At 40.9% G+C, this 20,638-nt stretch overlaps 1 protein-coding gene across 4 annotated transcripts in view; it reads left to right on the forward strand.

Moving 5' to 3' along the window:
- LOC147162163 (uncharacterized) overlaps nucleotides 1–20,638 on the forward strand; it is a 98,613-nt gene that overhangs the window by 74,099 nt on the left and 3,876 nt on the right. For all 4 annotated transcript variants that reach the window (XM_086097188.1, XM_086097187.1, XM_086097189.1 and 1 more), the window contains 32 exons: nucleotides 807–860; nucleotides 1,445–1,498; nucleotides 2,696–2,740; nucleotides 3,156–3,200; nucleotides 7,583–7,690; nucleotides 7,810–7,863; nucleotides 8,866–8,919; nucleotides 9,295–9,348; nucleotides 9,589–9,696; nucleotides 9,946–9,999; nucleotides 10,092–10,199; nucleotides 12,864–12,917; nucleotides 13,051–13,104; nucleotides 14,071–14,124; nucleotides 14,253–14,306; nucleotides 14,460–14,567; nucleotides 14,642–14,695; nucleotides 14,817–14,870; nucleotides 14,951–15,004; nucleotides 15,556–15,609; nucleotides 15,894–15,947; nucleotides 16,035–16,088; nucleotides 16,277–16,330; nucleotides 16,568–16,621; nucleotides 16,707–16,760; nucleotides 17,161–17,214; nucleotides 17,499–17,516; nucleotides 17,668–17,721; nucleotides 17,865–17,927; nucleotides 18,174–18,339; nucleotides 19,408–19,517; nucleotides 20,317–20,397. In XM_086097188.1, coding sequence (XP_085953314.1) covers nucleotides 807–860; nucleotides 1,445–1,498; nucleotides 2,696–2,740; nucleotides 3,156–3,200; nucleotides 7,583–7,690; nucleotides 7,810–7,863; nucleotides 8,866–8,919; nucleotides 9,295–9,348; nucleotides 9,589–9,696; nucleotides 9,946–9,999; nucleotides 10,092–10,199; nucleotides 12,864–12,917; nucleotides 13,051–13,104; nucleotides 14,071–14,124; nucleotides 14,253–14,306; nucleotides 14,460–14,567; nucleotides 14,642–14,695; nucleotides 14,817–14,870; nucleotides 14,951–15,004; nucleotides 15,556–15,609; nucleotides 15,894–15,947; nucleotides 16,035–16,088; nucleotides 16,277–16,330; nucleotides 16,568–16,621; nucleotides 16,707–16,760; nucleotides 17,161–17,214; nucleotides 17,499–17,516; nucleotides 17,668–17,721; nucleotides 17,865–17,927; nucleotides 18,174–18,339; nucleotides 19,408–19,517; nucleotides 20,317–20,397 — 2,094 coding nt within the window. The remainder of the gene's footprint in view (nucleotides 1–806; nucleotides 861–1,444; nucleotides 1,499–2,695; nucleotides 2,741–3,155; nucleotides 3,201–7,582; nucleotides 7,691–7,809; nucleotides 7,864–8,865; nucleotides 8,920–9,294; nucleotides 9,349–9,588; nucleotides 9,697–9,945; nucleotides 10,000–10,091; nucleotides 10,200–12,863; nucleotides 12,918–13,050; nucleotides 13,105–14,070; nucleotides 14,125–14,252; nucleotides 14,307–14,459; nucleotides 14,568–14,641; nucleotides 14,696–14,816; nucleotides 14,871–14,950; nucleotides 15,005–15,555; nucleotides 15,610–15,893; nucleotides 15,948–16,034; nucleotides 16,089–16,276; nucleotides 16,331–16,567; nucleotides 16,622–16,706; nucleotides 16,761–17,160; nucleotides 17,215–17,498; nucleotides 17,517–17,667; nucleotides 17,722–17,864; nucleotides 17,928–18,173; nucleotides 18,340–19,407; nucleotides 19,518–20,316; nucleotides 20,398–20,638) is intronic.

The following is a 20,638-nucleotide window of genomic DNA, read 5'->3' on the forward strand; positions in this document are numbered from 1 at the left end:
TATATATATATATAATTTAAAAAATATATATAAAATAATGTAAAATTATAAAATAAAATTCTTAAAGGTACAATGTGGAGTTTAAATGTTAATACTAAATTTTTTTCCACATCATGCATGCTTCACTACTGACCAGATGATTACGAAGAGCCCTGACTTTTTAACTGCGACTGCGCTTATCAACTTGTATATTCCCTTCGGTGTGGAGTGTTCGGGGCAAACACTCCACAGTTTCTTGGGAGTGGGTGGAATGGTGGAGGGTGACATCATGCTGGTCCCCGCGGACATTTAGTGTTAGCGTACAACACAATTGGGATGGAAACTGGAAAACAAAGGCCGGCTTCGAGCACGGCCCACACTCCAACTCCGAATCCAAGAAAACTGAAAAAAATAAAAATAAGCGAGTGCACATACTCACACACGCGCACCCGCTCGAGCACGAGTTTGACACAGAGGCTGCAGCTACACTTTAGACCAGAGGTGGCAGTCCGAGTAAAGAAGTGACAAACTCCACAAAGAACTTTTAATTCAATTGAGTCATGAAAATGTCAAATGAAGTTACAACTTCAAAACAATGAGTGGTGTTTATATCATGTGTTAATGACACATAGTTAATATGAAACTGAAGGGCAAGTTGACTTCAGAATGTATTCATTTTTGAATATACCAGAGGTTTAACAAATGACATTTCATAACTATTCCCAATAAAGCCTTGCGATTACTTTGTGATTTTAAAGCGATTATATTTTGTGACATTAATTGGTTAATATATAAATGTTTCTGTATGTTTTTGCTTCGACCATCAGGGTATCCACGGCACCGTGGGCATGCGCGGGTTTCCAGGAGCCAATGGAGAAAGGGTAACCTAATGTTTCCCTCTGCCTTATTTAGCAATGTTTTCATTTAGAAAAGCATAGTTTGAAAATTGGCACATTATTGACCAGAGTCAATGTCAACCTGCAATTTTCTAACTGTTAATACAGACTTAACTAAGTTAAACAAGTAAAATAATTTACTTGTACATTTAAAAAAATAACTATTTTACACACACACGCGCACACACGCACGCACGCTTGCACACACACACACACACACACACACACACACACACACACGCTTGCACACGCACACATGCTTGCACACACACACGTTTGTTTTACTATCTTTGTGGGGCCATCTCATTGACATAATGCATTTCCTAACCTCTTCCCCTAACCCCAACCATCCTACCCCTATTCCTTACCCTAACCTCAACCATAACCCAATTCAAACTCTTAAACCAAGTCTTGACCCTCAAAAAGAGGTCTAAACTTGTGGGGCCCAGCAAAATGGGGCCACATGGACAGGTGGGCCCCACAACTCTGTGAAAACCCAGAATGTTGGCCCCACTATGTAACAAAAACAAGACCACCCACACACAAATATTATGTCTCTTCTACACCAGGGTGAGACGGGTTTGCGAGGTTTTCCCGGGCCTCCTGGGAAGACAGGACCTCCAGTAAGTATATACCAGTAGTTGCTGTACTGATGCCAATGTTGTTGGAGCTTGTGGCCCAAGGAGCATATATGCAGGCATATACGTGGGATAGGGAGCTGGCTGGCCCACGAACAGAGAAAATCTGCGTATAATTTGACGCTCATTGAAATGTATTGGGAAGAAAATAAATAAATAAATCTTCAAAAAACGGTGATAAACCTCGACGTTGCATTTTCCACACAAAAAATGGGGTTAATCCCTAAAATAAATACATAAGTCAAGGGGACATCCAAAAGAGGTAGATTGGGTGCCCTTCCCATCAAATTAACAATTTATTTACGATCTGGAAAAGTCTGATCCTATGTTATCGGGATACATCCATTGTAAAACTGTGAAGACAAATTCCTTGTGTGTTTTACATACTTGGTTAATAAAGCTGCTTCTGATTACATGCAATAGTCTGACGCCCTAGGGGGCAAAATCGGAACAAAATTTCAGCCAATAGAATAACACTGAAAAAAAGATTGATTGCTGAGTTTGGCAGTTGAAATCTACATTGTAACGTGCACTCGCAAATGTAGGACTGCAGCGGAAAAATATTATGGTACATTTGTAAGAGAAACTACAAGATCAAGAGTAGGCATTTAGGGGCTTCTTTTATTATGTACAGCCTCAATAACCCAAAGAGGTGATATACAGTCCACATAATCTGAAAGTACAGCAAAAATGGGCATTAATTAACCCATGGGCAGTATTTTATTTTGAAATGACTTGGTCAGAACCATCAAAAAGCCCAAATCGGGTCACAATACCGCTTGGGGGTATAAGTAAATAAAATCTACTTAGATAATGATATTGAGGAATAAAGATTGAAATCGGAGGGATATCTTTCTGTCATGGTATTTATCTTGCAGAGCTGCTTTTCTAACCTTAAAGCAAAGCTTTATCTGTAATTCCAGAACTCCCCGGTGGCTTTTCCTCATTATTGAGATCCTTCTCTGGTCGACTACTGTCATCTCTAACTGTCCTGTTCTTAATTAAACTTGGATCATCCGAGTTTTCCTTTTTAACCCTGGATCTACGAGAGCAAAGCAGGGAAAGAGAGAGATTTTGGACTGTGATAATTTATATATATATATATATATATAATTTGCAGCAGCTTGTGTAAATTGAAGATATAATTATGCTTCACATTGCTTGATCTACTTTTGTTTGCAGGGTCTGCCAGGTTCCCCTGGGGAAAAGGGGCCCCACGGATCCCAGGTGAGGTGTATTATTATTTTAATACCCCAAAACAAGAGAATTGTTTTGGGAATACAGTACAATGTCAATACAATATGCAATACGTACGTACGCATGTTAGTTTAATTGAAATATGTGAGCATGAACAGTTTTTTTTCTATTTTCATTTGTTGTTGTTGTTTTTTGTTTGTCTATTTGGCTATAATTGACTGGCAACTGAGATTGTTACATAGAGTGATGCATATACGTTAATCAGAATTGTTTTTTTTTATTATGTTTTGATAATTCGGCAATGAAATTTATGTTTGACTACACTCAAAAGAAAAGGGCATGTTAAACTTGATTGTATTTTATATCACTAAAGCCTCTTTTGTTTGTGATCTATTTCAAACTGTATTCACATCCTTGTAACATTGGAGTTTTTGTTTCCCCCCAGGGTCGACTTGGAGATGAAGGCCCCAAAGGGATTCAGGGTTCACCAGTAAGTCACAGCTCTCAAGTTAAGGCTAATCAATTAACTGAATTTACACACATGCGCCAGTGGTATATTATCACATTCAAACTCATGATAATGGCACAATCATCACAAACCTACCACAATTTAAGCGCCCGTGATTAATGGCCAATACATTACAGCTGTTCAGGATTTAAATATAAATAAATAATATTTCTAGCAGAAGCCTGAATCTTTTGTGAAAACACTGACTATTTGGAACTGTTCAGACCCCAGTTCAAGCTGAAGAAATAAATGCCCCACATTATAATGTATTTCCATTCCTATCCTATCCAAGTGAAATGATAGGAAAGTACTTGGAGGATAGGATCGTTCAAATTGTCCAAATGCTTAGAAAAAGTGGCTGTATGCCACCTTCAAGCCACCTTTAGCAAAGGTTACTTCTGACCAACCTTTACGAAAGGATATTACCCACATTTCGTTACTGCAGCAACATTTAAAGAAACAGGGTATTGTTGTACTTGACAGACGTCGAAGACCCTCAAATCATTTAAAAAAACGAATGTAATAAAACTTTTTTGTCACAAGTGGCAAATAAATCATTTGTTCACACCAAAAGAAAAGGTGTAGTTCCACACAAATAAAATTATAAACACCTTTTCATTATTTATTTGAGAATGGGCAACGTCAATCAATGAAAACATTATCTGTGATCTTTCACAAAATCAACAATTGCCGTATTTTTCGCACTAGAAGGCACATTGGATTATAAGGCGCACCTTCAATGAATGTCTATTTAAAAACCTTTTCCATATATAAGGTGCACCGCATTATTTTTTTAATTATTTTTTTTCTTTTTCTTTTTTTTTTCTTTTCAAGATAAAGCTCAGTATTGTGCATTCGGTAATCTTACCGATTCGACATGTCATCATCATTGCTCTTTTTTTTCTCTTTTTTTCCCCTCTTTTTTTTTTTTGTATGTGCGCGTGTATGTGCGGGTGTGTGTGTGCATGTGTGCGTGCGTGTGAGTGTGTACTCATTAATTCACCTAAAACCTATTAAAAATCCCATACCGTTCACCTAAACCGAATACTTCAGAATCCAGCTAGAGTCGTGAGGTTGTCAGGAGACCCGAGGAAGGATCAAAGAAAAGAAAGGAAAGTGAAATCAAGCACCGACCAGACATCACACTACCCACCGGGTTACCAACTAGAATCTTTCACCAACCCAAGAAACATCTAAATTCCAACAAATTAGGGAGACCTCAAGAGACCAAAGGAAAGACTGAGGAAAGGAAAGAAGGATAGATGAAGCAGAGTGAGATCCACAGACATCAGCCTCCACCGATTCAACGACCAGAGGAAGAAGCAGATTGTGTTTGAATTTTGGTAGATGCTGGTGTGGTGGATCTGGCATGCATGAAAACCTCCACCAGAGAGGGGAGCCGTCGACCCCGGCCAGGACAGAGCAAGCACAACCCCCCCAGGGCCCACCAGGCCACGGCACCGCCAAGGCACAACCCCCGGGCCCCGCAGGGGCCACCGGCCGGAGAGCAAGCCCACGCGCACCGCATTATAAGGCGCATTGAATAGTAGCTACTGTAGTGGCTGGTGTTGCAATACGCATCCACCAGATGGAGCTTACTTAACCAATATTAATTCACATATAAGGTGCATCGGATTATAAGGCGCACTGTCGGTTTTTGAGGAAATTAAAGGCTTTTAGGTGCGCCTTATAGTGCAGAAAATACGGTAGTATCTGAATCTTTTTCATTTTATTATTAAGCTAATATTTTTCAAGTAACTGCAAGCTAGAGCTGTGCACTAATCGCTGTTGCACGATGACATCAGTTAGGAAAAGTGGAGGCAAATCCATTTGAACCAGTGCTGAATCACCTTTTCATCTCTCCCTGACCGATGACATCCTGCAAAGGTTAAGAAAGGTGGCAAAGGTGGCCCGTAAACTACCTGCTGGTTGAGTAGAAGCACCTGTGGCTCAAGCCAAACTGTGGCAGAGTTTTTAATTTCTAGACCTGGATTTTCTAGCTCTGGTTAAAATGGTCTATATGTCCATCCATCCATTTTCTTAACCGCTTTTCCTCACAAGGTGGTCTATATGTTTGTTTGTCAATTAGCTGCATTGGCTGGCTGGCTAGCCTTAGTCCACAGCTGTTCACAGTTAATTTTGTGTATACGTGGTTAGTATATGTTGTTGGGTAATTGTATACAGTATGGTCACCACTTGACTGTACTCCTTTATGCTAAATGTTCATGTCATGTAAGTAAGTGTAATTATTTTTTATGGCCACTAGATGGTGGCATTACACTGTCTTTCAAAAAGAAAAGGGTATTTTTTAAGGGTGATTTTGGGGGGTGTATGATATTAGGGAGACGTCTTATACTTGGGAAATTATGGGTATTAATTGGAAAATCAAATTTTTACTGCATTCAAATTTCAAACAATATTTGTAGTGAAAGGGAAGTCAACTCAAAAAATGTCTTTCCAATAATGTGTTTTATGCAACTCCACTACTCCAAAAACAGTATTCTGGTTAAGATCACGTTTCTGATTAATATCACATTTGTGGAATATGACTTTAGCAGCAAAATGCACCCGTTTTTTATGGACGCCATTTTCATCACTTAAAAATGACATCACACTTGCTCAAGGCTCAGATAACGACCAATCACAGCTCACCTGCTTTCTTTTTTTTCTTTTTCTATTCATTTTTTTTGTATGTGCATGTGCGGGTGTGTGTGTGCATATGTGCGTGCCTGTGAGTGTGTGCCCATTAATTCACCTAAAACCTATTAAAAATTCCATACCGTTCACCTAAACCGAATACTTCAGAATCCAGCTAAAGTCGTGAAGTTGTCAGAAGACCAGAGGAAGGATCAAAGAAAACATCAGCCTCTACCGATTCAACTACCAGAGGAAGAAACAAATTGTGTTTAAATTTCGGTTGATGCTGGTGTGGTGGATCTGGCATACATGAAAACCTCCAACAAAGAGGGAAGTCGTCGACCCCGGCCAGGACAGAGCAGGCACAACCCCCCAGGGACCCCCAGGCGCCGTAGGGGCCACCGGCCGGAGAGCAAACCCAGGAGCCAGAAGCGCCCCCACCTATCAGAGCCTGCGCCCCAAGCCTAACGCAGCAGAACGGGGCACGTCAGGGCCACCAGGCACCCCACCGACGGAGGAAGGCGGACAGGAGGACGGGACTGGGGGGAGGAGACTACAAGAAGGGCAAGAGGCGGCGGCAGGGCAGCAGAGAGAGGGGGGAGGAGGAGGAGGAAGGGTGACCCTTGAAGGGACCGGGAGGCAGAGGACGGGCGGGGAGAGGCGGAAAGGGGTAGGGGAGAGGGAGAGGGAACCACGGGGCACCCCGGAGGCCCACCCGGAGCGACGGACTGCGCCGAGGGGGCAGGACCCCCCAAGAGACCCAGGGAACGGCAACGCAGCCGCCACCCAGCAACCAACAGAGAGGCAGAGCCGCCCACGCCCAGCTAGGGGGGACAGCACCTAGAAAATTAACCCACTGGCATGCAGTGATTCCGAATATTAACCCTTAGTGCCCATTGGAATTGGAAGTGAATCTTGAGGAGTTGGTGACTGTAAGGTGTCATTTGATGTGGTCTGCTCGATCATGCTGGCAGCAACTGGGTTCCTGACTATAAAAACACAACCATTAGTTACAAATTGCCAAATACAAAAACAGCAATATAAGTTATCGCGATGTGGTGGCTCTCGCTCACCTGTTTTCTGAAGCTGAGCCATGATTGGTTGTTACCTGAGCAACTTTGATGACAGCAAGTTGCAAAATGGCCGCCCCTGAGATGGATAAAAATGGGTGGATTTTGCAGCTTAGCTCATATTCCACAAACACAATATTAATCAGAATAATAATAAGAATGTCGTGTTTGGACTAGTGGGGACATTAAGTTATAACCAGAGGTGGGCGTGTCAATAAATTTTGAGCATCCGTCATTCATCAATCTTCCTCATTCGGGACACCATTCCGTCATCGTCAGTTCATCAATATTTCAAGCTGAGCTGCATTGTAATCGTCAATCCGTCATTTCTCGTTCCTCAGCGAAATGGGCATCCATCAATGTTTCTGTCATTCGTCAGCAAAATGGGCAGTCCGTCATTGACGGATGAAAACCCACTTCCGGCAATCCTTTGTCTGTCATTTTCCGTCATTCGTCAATAATCAACAAAAGGGCCTCAGTCATTGACCGATTGATGGACCTTCCGTCAATATTGATGGAATGCCCACCTCTGGATACAAAATATTATTGTAAAGAATATTCTTCCCCTTTAATTGTAACTTGAAACCAATTTGTTTTTTAAAGGTTGATTCCCATCCTAAGAGCCATCCCTTGTCTGTGTGACCGTCTTATTTCCAGGGTGCTCCAGGTCTCCCAGGCGATGCTGGAGCCACTGGAAAACCAGGGCCCCGGGGAAGTAATGGGTCTCCTGGACCTCAGGGGCCACCAGGGCCAGCAGGAATCCTAGTGAGTGGGTATTTACCATCAACTGTCATTTTACATGTAACTCCCTGTAGTCTAGAAATAAGAATAGTCTATGGTGATGATTGCATTTGTATGAACTCATGTCTGTTGGATCGTCACAGGGCCTCCAAGGTGCAGCTGGATTAATAGGAGCAGCGGGAGAAAGAGGAAACAAGGTCATAAACAAAGCGTGCCGATAAATATTGCTTGTATCACACCAACAACACAATTACAATTATTTCAGGCAGGATTTAGTCTGGTTTGTTTTTACTTCTCATAGATTTTACTAGAATCACTCGCAAATGAAAACATCATCAGTGCCTCTTGTAACAGTTAGGACTTCTTTTTTTTATGATAAGCTTTTTTCATAGGTTTAATATTGCAGAGTAGACACATTAAAGTCTTCAATTAGCCGTGTCCACTTAATAATAAGACAGTTACTCAAAATGTACAATATGTACATATGCACATATGTACAATAATAATAATTTGTTTTATTTATATCTCATTTTTCAAATAATTGAGTCACTTTACATGACATGGAAACACCAGCAATAAATAAAGAGTGTGAGGAAAAATACAAAATCGTCCCTAATGAGTGAAATAGAACGGAAATTAGAAAAAAAATGCACATATGTTTCCAACTACAAATATAATATAGAATATAAAACCAAGAAATGACATGCAAATTATATGTATGTGCATCTTAGTATTGACTCGAGGTCTGTGTCACTAGTCTCACCATTCTTTGTTGGCTTTGTAATCAAGCAAGTGAGAAGTACTGTATTTTCCCACTATAAGGCACAGTTAAAAGCCTTTAATTTTCTCAAAAACCAACAGTGCGCCTTATATATGGATCAATATTGGTTAAGTAAGCTCCATCTTGTAGATACTTAACGCAACACCAGCCACTACTGTAGCTTCTATTCTATGCGCCTTATAATGCCTTATATATGGAAAAAGTTTTTAAATAGGTCATTTGTTGAAGGTGCGCCTTATAATCCGCCTTAGAGTGTGAAAAATACGGTAGTATAAATTTGGTAGAAAAATTGTGTTTTAGAGTTTTTACATTTTAAATTTTGCCCTGTGACATAACAGTAGGGTTATTGATTTGTAGTTTTTGCATGTAAATGAAATGCATGTTAAAACTGTTAAAAGTTGGTCTTTGCTACTTTTAGGGTTTGCCTGGCTCAATTGGTGATGCAGGCCCGACTGGACTTGATGGACAACAGGTTGGTTTCATATAAACATACAAGTCACTAATATTTGAAATCAATCAATTGGATATTTACCCTCCTTTTACAGAATTTAAGTTGTATTTTTATCATTCTTTTGGTGGCATGGATCAGTGGTAGAGTGGTTGTCTCCCTAGCCAGAGGTTGTGGGATCGATCTTTTTTTATTTTTTCATTCAAATTTGGCTGGCCTGTTAACACTGCATTCTTCTTTATGGTGTGTCAAATTCATAAAACATTTTACATTTACACTTTACATGGTCCGTTTACTGTTGAAATGTTTAGTGTAAATAAATTAAGTCTATGTACACCTGGACAATCAATGTCCACACAGGCAATTTTAAACCCAACTCATGAATGTTTCACTTATCAGGGTCTACCAGGCCATATGGGATATGAAGGACCACCTGGATGGAAAGGAGACCTGGTTAGTCAATATTGAAGATTCATTCCACAGTCTTTATAATTTTCTGTTCAAGAAGGTCATAGGAAAGCATTTAAAGATTTGAAATGTATTGTAATGGTATATTATCCTCATCATCATCATCGCTGCATCCAAAGAAAAAAATCCACTTTGTTGTGCAGGGCCTTGTTATACTATTTACCCTGCAATGCAGACTGGAGCTTGGAATCATAACTTGCTTCCCATTTTCATCACCTCTAACAGGGAGATCCCGGGCCTCGAGGGAAACCTAGTCTTCCAGGACTACCGGGGGAGAGAGGACTTGAGGGTCCAAAAGGACTGCAGGGTCCACCTGGACCCATTGGAAAGGAGGTTGGTGCATTGATCTTCTGTTTGTATGAAGATCATCCTGCTTTAAAATTATAGAGATACAAATACCTATTGAAGAACAACATTTTCCAAAAAAATTTGTTGTCATATGCCTGTCGAGCATAGTTTGTTTTTGTTTTTTTCTCGATGCTTTTCTAAATCTACATTGGGTGGATTCTTAAAAAAAGGCAATGCACCACAGTTCAGAAATGTACAAGAGAATAAATGTAGCTGTTTACTCCACCCCTGCAGGGGGATGTCGGCCATCCTGGTGAAGCAGGAGATCCTGGATTGAAAGGAGAGAAGGTCATCTTTACTAATAGTCTTGAAAATTTTGATGAAAGTGAATGGCACTCTACTGTCTTCTTCCAACTGACCAAACTGATTCTTGATAACAGGGCGAGGTGGGCCCTCGAGGCTTTTCTGGTCCTGTGGGCACTTGGGGGAAAATTGGAGAAAATGGTGAAAGAGGCCCAAAGGGGGAGAAAGGATATATTGGATTAATGGTGAGCCCAATATTGCTTTGTATTTTTTAGTGCGTAATTTTCAGTAATATGAGTCATAGTCACCCACTGCAACACAGAAGACAATTTTATAAAGATCATGTTTTGTTCTAAGATTATTATTTTTTTGATAAATCTTTTAACGGTAGTAACACTCATGTTATTTTTAGTATTTCCGTTCAGCCGTTGAATCTAAGAGAAAATTCACGCTGGTGTCAGGCATAGTCCTCGCTTCTTCCAAAACCAACACCTTTCAGGGAACTAAAAAAAACTGCATGTTTGTTGAGCCGTTAACATTCAATTATCATTTGAGCAAGCCATTTTCGACATTTAAGATTGGTCAATAATTTGTAAAAAATAAATAAATTAAAATCAAATCAAATAAAAACATGCAGTTTTGGACATACAGTAGGCACATTCTGCCTGACAGTGATGATATGTGGAATCTAGTTAAAGTATTAATAAGAACAAAATACACATATTTAATACAAGTACCCCAGTATTTTTTTTTTTTTTTTTTTTTTTTTTTATAGAGCTCAGTATTGTTCATTCGGAAATGTCATCATCATTGCTCTTTTTTTTTTTTTTTTTTTTTTTTTTTTTTTTTAATATATATATATATATATATATATACACATATATACATACATATATACATATATACATACATACATACATACATTTTTTTTTTTTGTGTGTGTGGGTGAGTATGTGTGTGTGCGTGCGTGCGTGCGTGTGTTTGTTAGCTCACCAGAAAACCTATTAGAAAAAAAAAATCTCATACCGTTCACCTAAATCGAACACCAGGAGACCCGAGGGGACCGAAGAAAACCAAGGAAGGTGAAATCCAGCACCGACCAGACACCCCCCACCAGAACTCCTCCCCAGCCCAAGAAACATCCAGACCCCAACAAATCCAAAAAACATAAAATCAGGGAGGCCTCAAGAGACCAACGGAGAGACCGAGAAAAGGAAGGAAGGACAGACGAAGCCGCGTGAGATCCGAGACACCAGCCTCCACCGATTCAATAACCTGAGGAGGAAACAGATTGTGTCTGAGTTTCGGTAGATGCTGGTGTGGTGGATCTGGCATGCATGAAAATCTCCACCAAAGAGGGGAGCCGTCGACCCCCGCCGGAACAGAGCAAGCGCAACACCTCAGGGCCCCCCAGGCCGCGGCAGCGCCAAAGGACGACCCCCGGGCCCCACCAGGGCCACCGGCCGGAGAGCAAACCCAGGAGCAGGAGCGCCCCCCGCCCCAACCCGGCCCGCGCCCCCGGCCCAACGCAGCAGGACGGGGCACTGCAGGCCCACCAGGCACCCCACCGGCCCCCAACCCCCGCCCCCCCACAACCCCCCGCCCCCCATCCACCCCCGCCACCCACCCCAACCCAGCCCCAGCCGCCCCCATGCCCCCAATCCCCCAGACACCCCCCACCCCCAGCACCCCCCCACCCCGCAACCCCCACCACCGCCCCCCCCCCCCAACAAAGCCGCCCCCCCCCGACCCCACCCCGACCAACCGGCAGCCCCCCAAGCCCCGACCCCCAGCCCCCGGGGACCACCCGCACCCAGGCACCGGCGCCGAAGAGGGGCCGGGCAGCGGAGCGGAGAGGGCAGCCGCGCCCACCCCACCCCCCGCCGTGTGGAAGGACGGAACACCGGGGGCAGAAGGGGGAGATGGGGGCACCGGAGGGCGGCCGACACCCCCGAACCCCAGGCCCAGCGGGGGAAGGCCCCGGTCGTCACCCCAGCGTTCTTTGTGAAAATTAACCCCTGTTACTGAGTCCGCCAGCTCGCGGACTGGCGAACTCTACCCCTAAACCGTGAATGTGACCCCACCCAGTGTATATACAAGTGTGTGTGTGTGGTGCATTAAAATTAGGAGCAGGTGAACCGGAGCCGATGGAAATGATATTCCCACGCTCCGATCCACCCGCCACCCAAGCATGTTGCTGAGTGTATGTGGTGCATTAAAAAAAAAATAGATAGGGCGGGGGGGGGGGGGGGGGGGGCGGGTTGCGACACGGACAGGGGACCGCAGCACTGCTCTATACTGCGGCCCCCAACCGATGGCACCCCCACAAGCCCCCCCCCCCCCCCCACCCACAAGTTGTGTGGTGTATTAAAATTGGAGGGGAGTTGTAGGGTGAAGACGGTGTTTCCACCCTACCCCACCCCCCAAAGTGTGTTATGTGCCCTATATGTCTATAAAAGTGTATTGTGCAAACCTAGTGTAGTGAGTTAAGAGGTGTGACCAGCGGGGCCCCCCCCAACCGGGCGGGGGCAGGAGGCGCACCGGCCCACCAAGCCCCCACCCACCCCACCAGGACCCCGGCGGGCATATGGGACCCGTCCGGCGGGGCGATAGGGCTCGCCCCCCGGATACTGGGTCCCGCCCGAGGTGTCAGGACGCCCACCGGAGCGTAGTACCCCAGTATTTAATACTGTGGAAATTTACCAATGATTCATATGTAACCGTTACAGGTGAGGTGAATGTACCGTAGTAGTCTTTGTTAAGGTAGCGTCTGCCAGCAGGTATCATACTATACAATGGAAAAGATGCACAACTGGCGACTGCCATTGCCAAAACTGCGGGAGCTGAAGACTCACCGAAATGCTTAATTTGATGTCTGTTTTATTTTAATTTTATTTTTTTATGAATAGGGTGAACCAGGTCTGTTCGGAGAAGTGGGCCATGCAGGTCTTTTGGGGTTAGAGGTGAGTCCATGTCTGTTGTTCATCGTGGCTGTGAATTAATAAAGCTGTAAGTAAACTGTATTAAATTTAGTAAGTATCTTCTCATTGAATTTTTCATATTAATACTTGTTTTTTGTGTTTGTTTGACTCCAAGGGAAGTGCAGGAACTCCTGGATCTCCAGGGTCAAAGGGGCTTAAAGGAATAAAGGTGATATGTAATGAAGTGATGAGGGTCTTTTCAGAATTGGACGGCATTTTCTGCTCCCCCATCCCCAAAATTTGTCAAAACATAGTAAAAATAAATAGTTTAAAAACAAAAAAAGCTATTTATCAGCCCCTAAAATAAAACTCTTGCCCCTCACTTTGATGACCTAGTGACATAAAATATAACACATAAAATGAGTATTAATTGCGCTTTGGGTGGGGGGTTACGATATTATCACTTTCTTGTAATTGTAACATTTAGTTTTATTACAGACATATTTGAAATAGTGGTCTATCAACATACACACAACCCTGTTACTAAAAACGTTTTAGCCCTCTAAGAGAAAGGAAAGTGAGCTTATTGAGCTACATAACTTATGCTAATTGTTCCGACCATAGGTAAAGTAAGTCATCTGTTTTTACTGTTCATATTTTTTGTTGGTTTTCAACCGTAATGGAGTGTCTTTTAAACCTGCACAAGAATGTTACTCATATTATCAACAAAACACGTAATAATATCAAAATGTGTCTTATTTTATTATATAGCTAAATTTGCTCTTGAACAGTTAGCATGACATCTAACACAGCTAGCATGTACAATTTTGCATTAATATACGTTTGCAACCCTCATCCATCCATATAAATGTAACATTATTTACTTAAGTGTGTTCAGAAATACCGTATTAAAAACAAGTTTTTCATGTGGTTGATTAGCTGTGTAGTTTATGCTAAACACAGCGCAATGTATGATATGACAAATAAAATATGTCATAAAGTGTGTGTCCCATGGATGGCAGCTGCACAAATCAGTTAACATGATTGCCTATACTGTATGACCTTTTTTTTTCTTGAAAACATAAGAACAACAAAATTAATAAGTGGTCCATTTTCAAAAATCTTCATGTCTAATGTGCCTCTCAATTCTAGAATGACTCAGTTACAGTCATTTAAATTACTTTTATGTCTCCAGGGGGAGTCTGGCAATATTGGAGAAACGGGACCTGATGGGTCAAGAGGCCCTGTGGTATAGTTTTAATTTTATTAAACATTTTTGCATGTAATAAGCGGTTCAGGAAGTGGATGGATGGATTTTTCACATGCCGAGACAAATCTTTGTGAATGTGTGTGCTGCATGTTATTTCCAATTTAAAGGGAATACCTGGAGCACGGGGTGTCAGGGGAGACATTGGAAAACTGGGACCATATGTAAGTGAGACATGGGGACAAAAATTAATGTAGTACCATATATTATACACAGATTTGTTACCAAATGTCCGAACATACTGTACTAAATGAACAGGACATCATCCTACATTAATTACTATTACATCAGAGTTTGCTCTTTTGCTACATATACAGGGTCAACTGGGAAAGGATGGCCCTAAAGGTGACCGGGGAGTTAAAGGGGAACCGGGGCAACAAGGACGGAAAGGAGAGCCCGGAGCCCCAGGCCCACCAGGGCAGCAGGTTATTACACAAATGCCAACAATGGCTATATTTGCTCAGTCTGTGTCATGAGTGAGCTTTCATTGATTTTGCAGGGAGAAGAAGGCTTACCAGGAATCCAAGGTCCTTCAGCTCTTCCTGGCTTAGAGGTAAATGCAAATTTGCAGCAAGCAAAAAGGTTGTAGTTTACACGCAGCACACACATTCACAGTCCTTACTTCTTTCCATGACAACTTTAAGCCAAGGTTTTGTTTCTTCTGTGTCCTATAGGGAACTCCTGGAGAGATGGGACCCCAAGGCCCTCCTGGCCCCATTGGGAAAACTGTAAGATTGGCATTGCCTTGAACTCTGATCATGTTTGCATCCAATGGCAATTTTTAGAAGCAGTAAATATGACTTTTCAGGGAGGGCAAGGAAGACAAGGACCTGAGGGGAAACAGGGCGTAAAAGGCGAAAAGGTAACAACAATATGGAATTTGAATTTTACTCATGTACAATATTTGCTTTAAAATACATAATTTGTTGTTGTTTGTGAGTGTCTGGGCTCTCTAGGTACTCCGGTTTATCGACCCAAAATATAATAATTTGTCAACAGGTGCAAATGTGTGCATGGTTATTTTCTGTATGTACTCTGTGATTGACCGGCGAGCAGTCCAAGTCCAGTCATGCATCAGGGATAGGGCTCCACTTGGCCATGACTCTAATCAGTATGGGGGGGAAAAAAATCCTATTAGGTTGTGATGGGAATCCATACATTGATGATTTGCCAAATATTAGTTGCTCTATAAATAAAGATGACTTGACTTGACTTGACTTGACTTGACTTGAATTGTAATCCAAATTTGATGCAGTTTGGAATTTTCAATTTAACATGGACGATCCCATTAAAAGAGACAATATTGTCTTGTTTTGAAACCAAAGATATTTGACTTCTATACTTAGAGCCTTGATGAAAATGTGAAATCTGCCCACTTTTTTTTCTATAATTTTTTTTATTTTATCCTGACAGGGTGATGACGGCAACAGTGGTTCACCAGGAAAGATTGGTCATATTGGGCGCAGGGTAAAACTTGATCTTATTTGTTGGTATATGCTGCAGTGTAATATGGCTTCAAACAATTTAGGGATGTATTTTTGCAGGAGATATGTATTAAAAAAGAGCCAATTTTTCCTGTTAACAAGAAAAAAAAGGAGCTAACTGTTGAAAAGGTGTATTGGAATTGAGGCAATCTGTGCAAAATGTAGACCCTAACCTTACCTGCCATTGTCATCAAGCTCATATAGATATTTGTGTCCTCTATACATTCTTTGTTTTGCTTTATTTGAACACGTCAAACCTGGCGATAGGGAAAGCGAGGGAAAGCTGGACCGCGGGGAGCCAGGGGCATCAGAGGACCAAAAGTAGGTTATCTAGAAACCACATGTTCTGTGCACATTTCATTAAAACTTAAACCATGAGCTCACAGTAAATTATCTTTTATGGTTCAGGGTGAAAAGGGAGAAACTGGACTAGTAGGCCACCTTGGCTGGGCAGGAACCATTGTGAGTGTCCTTTGTTTTGTTTGCATGTTTTAACCGTGTTATGGTGTACATCACCAATTAGAGCTGATGGTGCCTGTTGTGCTATAACGTGATCAACGACAGAATTATCAGGACGTGTAATGTAACGCAACATTCTTTATCTACTTATCAAAATGTAAAAGACACCTAATTGATGTTTCATTTTTAAGGGTAACCCTGGTTTACGGGGAGAGATGGGGGAACGAGGTGAAAAGGGAACAAAGGTAAACTGACACTCAAATACATTCATAATAAATTGATACATTATTAAAAATACATTCAATAATGATCATGCAGCCTTTATATTGGATGAGTGAGTAGATCGTTACATTAACATTTACTAACACTTCCTCTTGGATATTAGTTTTGTATGAAGTGGATCCTCAACTCAATTTTTGCACTTTAATTAGTAAAGTTGGCAGCTCCATGTTGTTGTTGTTTTTGCTTCCTCCTCCTTTCAGGGAGAAAAAGGTGACATGGGTCTATCGGGACTACCTGGACTTGATGGCACCAAGGTAGATCTTGGATGATTCTGGGTTTTTTGGACTGCCAAATATCCACCACTGTCATTCTTGGGCTGTCATGTCATTGTTTTTTCAGGGCATCCGTGGACCATTTGGGCTACCCGGTGAAGTTGGTCTACAGGGTGAACAGGTAGAGCTGGGGACACTGGGTCACTGACATGCCAGTTACTGAAATATTTATAGTGCACACATTTTTTATATATATATATATATATATATATATATATATATATATATATATATATATATATAATGTTCTCTTTATGCGATGCATGAGTCCAGTACCTGTCTGTTTTTGCCTTACTACAGTTCCATTTTAAACTGTTGTAACTAAAGATAATTATGCAAATGGTTTCACAAAATTTTAAATGTGAAATAAATGAAATGGGGAAAAGACTTGAAAATGAAAGATGTGTATTCTCTGTTGATGAATAGGCCATTATGTATAAATCCGGTTGTAGTAATGTTTTCAAGAAAATTGATTCGCATGCATTTAATGTTAGCCTTTGTCTCTGCTCTGTCTTCTGAAGGGAATAACTGGTCCACCAGGGCCAAGAGGAACATCAGGCATGCCTGGATTGCCTGTAAGTTTAGTAATTGTTATTTGAATGTATCTACTACATTTTTATTCCATCATTTACAATGTAGGCAAATTGTATATCATGTAACATCAAGCTTATTTTATTGGCACTACTTGTATGTTCCTTATACTTTCCTCGATTATTTTCTCATCTCAAATGCTTATTTTTTTATGTTAAGCCAATCCATCATATTGCTGTACAAGTGCTTCAGTAGCACAACATTTGCAATTACAATTATGATTTTATGTATGTTTTAAGTGGTATGCATGTTTTTCCCTCTGTTCCAGGGCACATTTGGACTAAAGGTAGGAGAAATATAAAGAACAAATACATTTATATATAGTTAACTAAAATGCTAAGAGATATTATTTTAAATTTGCAAGGCTTATAATGTTTCAGCAATTGTAGTCCAGTTTCAATGCAACTTGTGGTCATTATGTTTTGTTCTCCTCGAAGGGAATGAAAGGCTACCCGGGTTTGTCTGGTCTGCCTGGCAGAAGAGGCTTCCCAGTAAGTTCAAAACATACAGCATCTCTTCCGAGTTTGTGCCCGGGCGACTTTTAGAATTGAGTCACCTGAAGCGGACTGGGAGGAATCATTAATTGATTGTATGGATAACATAAGCATTCATTTTTGTTTGTCCTTATGTTTAGGGTCCACCTGGTGTTCCTGGACCTCCAGGACAATCTATAAACATGACTTTGACAGAACTCAAGGTTGGTTCATGTATTTCCTTGGAGTGGAACCTATAACATGAAACACAGTTCCAGGATGCTAGTTAACTGAAATAATAATACTAATTTTGAATCTGTTAAATTTTATAACCCCCCCCCCCCCCTCCCCCCTAAAAAAACCATGAGACAGCATAACGACAAAATTTGCACGGATTTTAAATTGATTGGAAAGCACTTATACTTACCTATATGTTTTGGGGGGTTTTCTCTCTCTCTTTCTGTGTCCAGGACCTAATGTATGTATCCGACAAGCCCAATTACTCTTTGATCCAAATTCTTCTGGATTCTCTAGAGCAGGAGCTTTGGCTACTAGTGGACCCTCCTGATGGCAGCAAAGAACATCCCGCCACCACCTGTCTAGAACTTTGGCTCTGCCACCCTGAATACACTAGTGGTCAGTTAGCAAATCCTCCAATGATAATGTAAACACACTTTCAACTGATAGGTTTTGCATGTGGTTTTAATCTAACAATCAGGAATATTATGTGAATTTACTTCTTTATTTATGTCAAATTCAGCGTTGTTAGGCTTTGACAAGCTACACATTGATGTGTGCTGGTGCTCCTTTTTGCAACATTAGGTGGCACAATTTGGGTTTGCAATTGATGGCACACAGTGGGACTATTTTAATATTCAAAATCCCACTTTTTTGTAGAGATTAAGGACTGAACTGTGCCGTTAATGGCAAAAAAAGAGTAATTAACAAGAAATATTTATAATTGCCAATAATAATCAATGGTGTACAAACCACATCCTGGGGGCTATTTGGAAGAAATGTTTGGAAACCTCTGGCAACTATGTTCCCAAAACACTCCATTTCAAACTCAACTTTCAACATTTCCATCACATAAAAAAATGAACGGTATAAATAGACAAAGACACGCCACAAGAAAGACATAGCAAGAGGAAACAAAAATAAAAATAACCTACACAAAAACACAAATCAAGACAAGGAGAAGGAACAAAACAAGTCCCAAGTTGTTAAACATACTATGTTACACAGTCAAAAATGTATTAAAAAAAATTAAAAAAACAAGATCAAAAGCAAGGTGATGGTAATTATCAAGCGTACAAGACCTACAGGGCTTCTGCAAAAATGTCAGGAAAAGCCTACTAGAACATCTGAAATTCATTTGGGGTTAAGCAGAGATCCTTTCAGTGGCACCAAGTAGGTACTGACTCCCATTTAACATGAATTTGAATGTGATTGGTTGACCTCAGACATGATTTTTTTCTGTACAGGTTATCCAATAGTTATACGATAATTTTGAAATGATTTATACTTTTGTCATTTTTTAATGTCACAAAAAGGGAAATTTTTACAGTGGTGTGTAAACTGTCTAAATATACTGTTTCATGACATGCAGTTATTACACAAATAACATTAGTAACTGTTCCAGTTTTTGAAGAGCTACCAGTCTGCAGATCTGAATATTGAATTCTTACTAAGTGTTCTCTTTAGGGATATATTACATCGACCCAAACCAAGGCAGCTCTGCTGATGCTCTACTGGCCTATTGCAGCTTCTCCAGCACAGCAATACAGACGTGCCTTCATCCTCAAGACTCTCAGGTCCAAAACACAAGAACATACAGCTTGAATCAGTGGGTGTCCAAACTATGGCCGAGCGGCCATTTGTGGCCCGCTATCCATTTCTAAGCAGCCCGTGCCTTATACTAAAAAGGTCATCTGCTACTAATAAATTAGTTTTATATACTGTCGAGCTTTTCTAAATATGAAAATATGCAAATGAACTTGAAATTGTTGTCTTATGACAGATTATCTTTTGGTTCTGAGTGTAGAGATGGGATTCTATTGCTGGGGATAGTATTTTTCTGGTGTGTAACGGACTTGACTGCCCCAAAATCTATTTTTTATTTTTTTATTCCTTCATTATTTGCCTTATACAAAGCTGTTCAGGTTGCAGTTCTTCAAAAAGAAAAACTGATTTTGGCGTGCTTGTTAAATTACAGTAATATATATATATATATATATACAATTCAAAGTGTTTAGTTCGGAAGAAAAAGTATGCACACCCCTGCCTTACAAAGTGAGATCCATGACCATTATTACTGTACTTCAATTACTGATCCACTACTCGCCACACCCATGTAGCCTACTCCCAACAATAAATTCACTGAATAGAATGATAGATCACATAACATTATGTGAACATTAATCACCACCTTTTCTATTTTTATTCCTCCCTCATCATGTAATGAAGCATAATGCAGCCTGTTCCCAAATGGCTTACAATTTTACCCAAAGGGACAGTTCTCATTATTGTGATTTGCTGCCGAGCGTAATCAAATTTGCAACAGCTGTACATCACCTGCATAGACAAAAAAAAAAAATTTGTCTCTGTCTGCAGTTGCCTATGAAAGCCTGGATGGAAGAATTTTCTGCAGAAAGCTCCTTTCAGTGGCTCAGCAGGCTAGAGCAAGGATTTCAGGTGGGTGAACCACCCAAATATTCCAATGGAGTACATGCACATGTATATGACTGCACTCACAGATATGTTTAAGCCTAACTTTTAAGATTTATGTAATTTTCTTCTTCTTTTTTTACTTGACAAATTCCCATTTACTTTTTTTCCCAGATCATTTTAACACAAACCTACCAAATAAACCTTTTATGATACATATTCATTAGTCTAATAAAGCCTATTTATTTCAAATGCACAATTCTCAGGT

Source organism: Leptonotus elevatus, chromosome 15 (genome assembly GCF_054856555.1).
Source record: "Leptonotus elevatus isolate MCC_2025b chromosome 15, RoL_Lele_1.0, whole genome shotgun sequence".
Taxonomy (NCBI): Eukaryota; Metazoa; Chordata; class Actinopteri; order Syngnathiformes; family Syngnathidae; genus Leptonotus; species Leptonotus elevatus.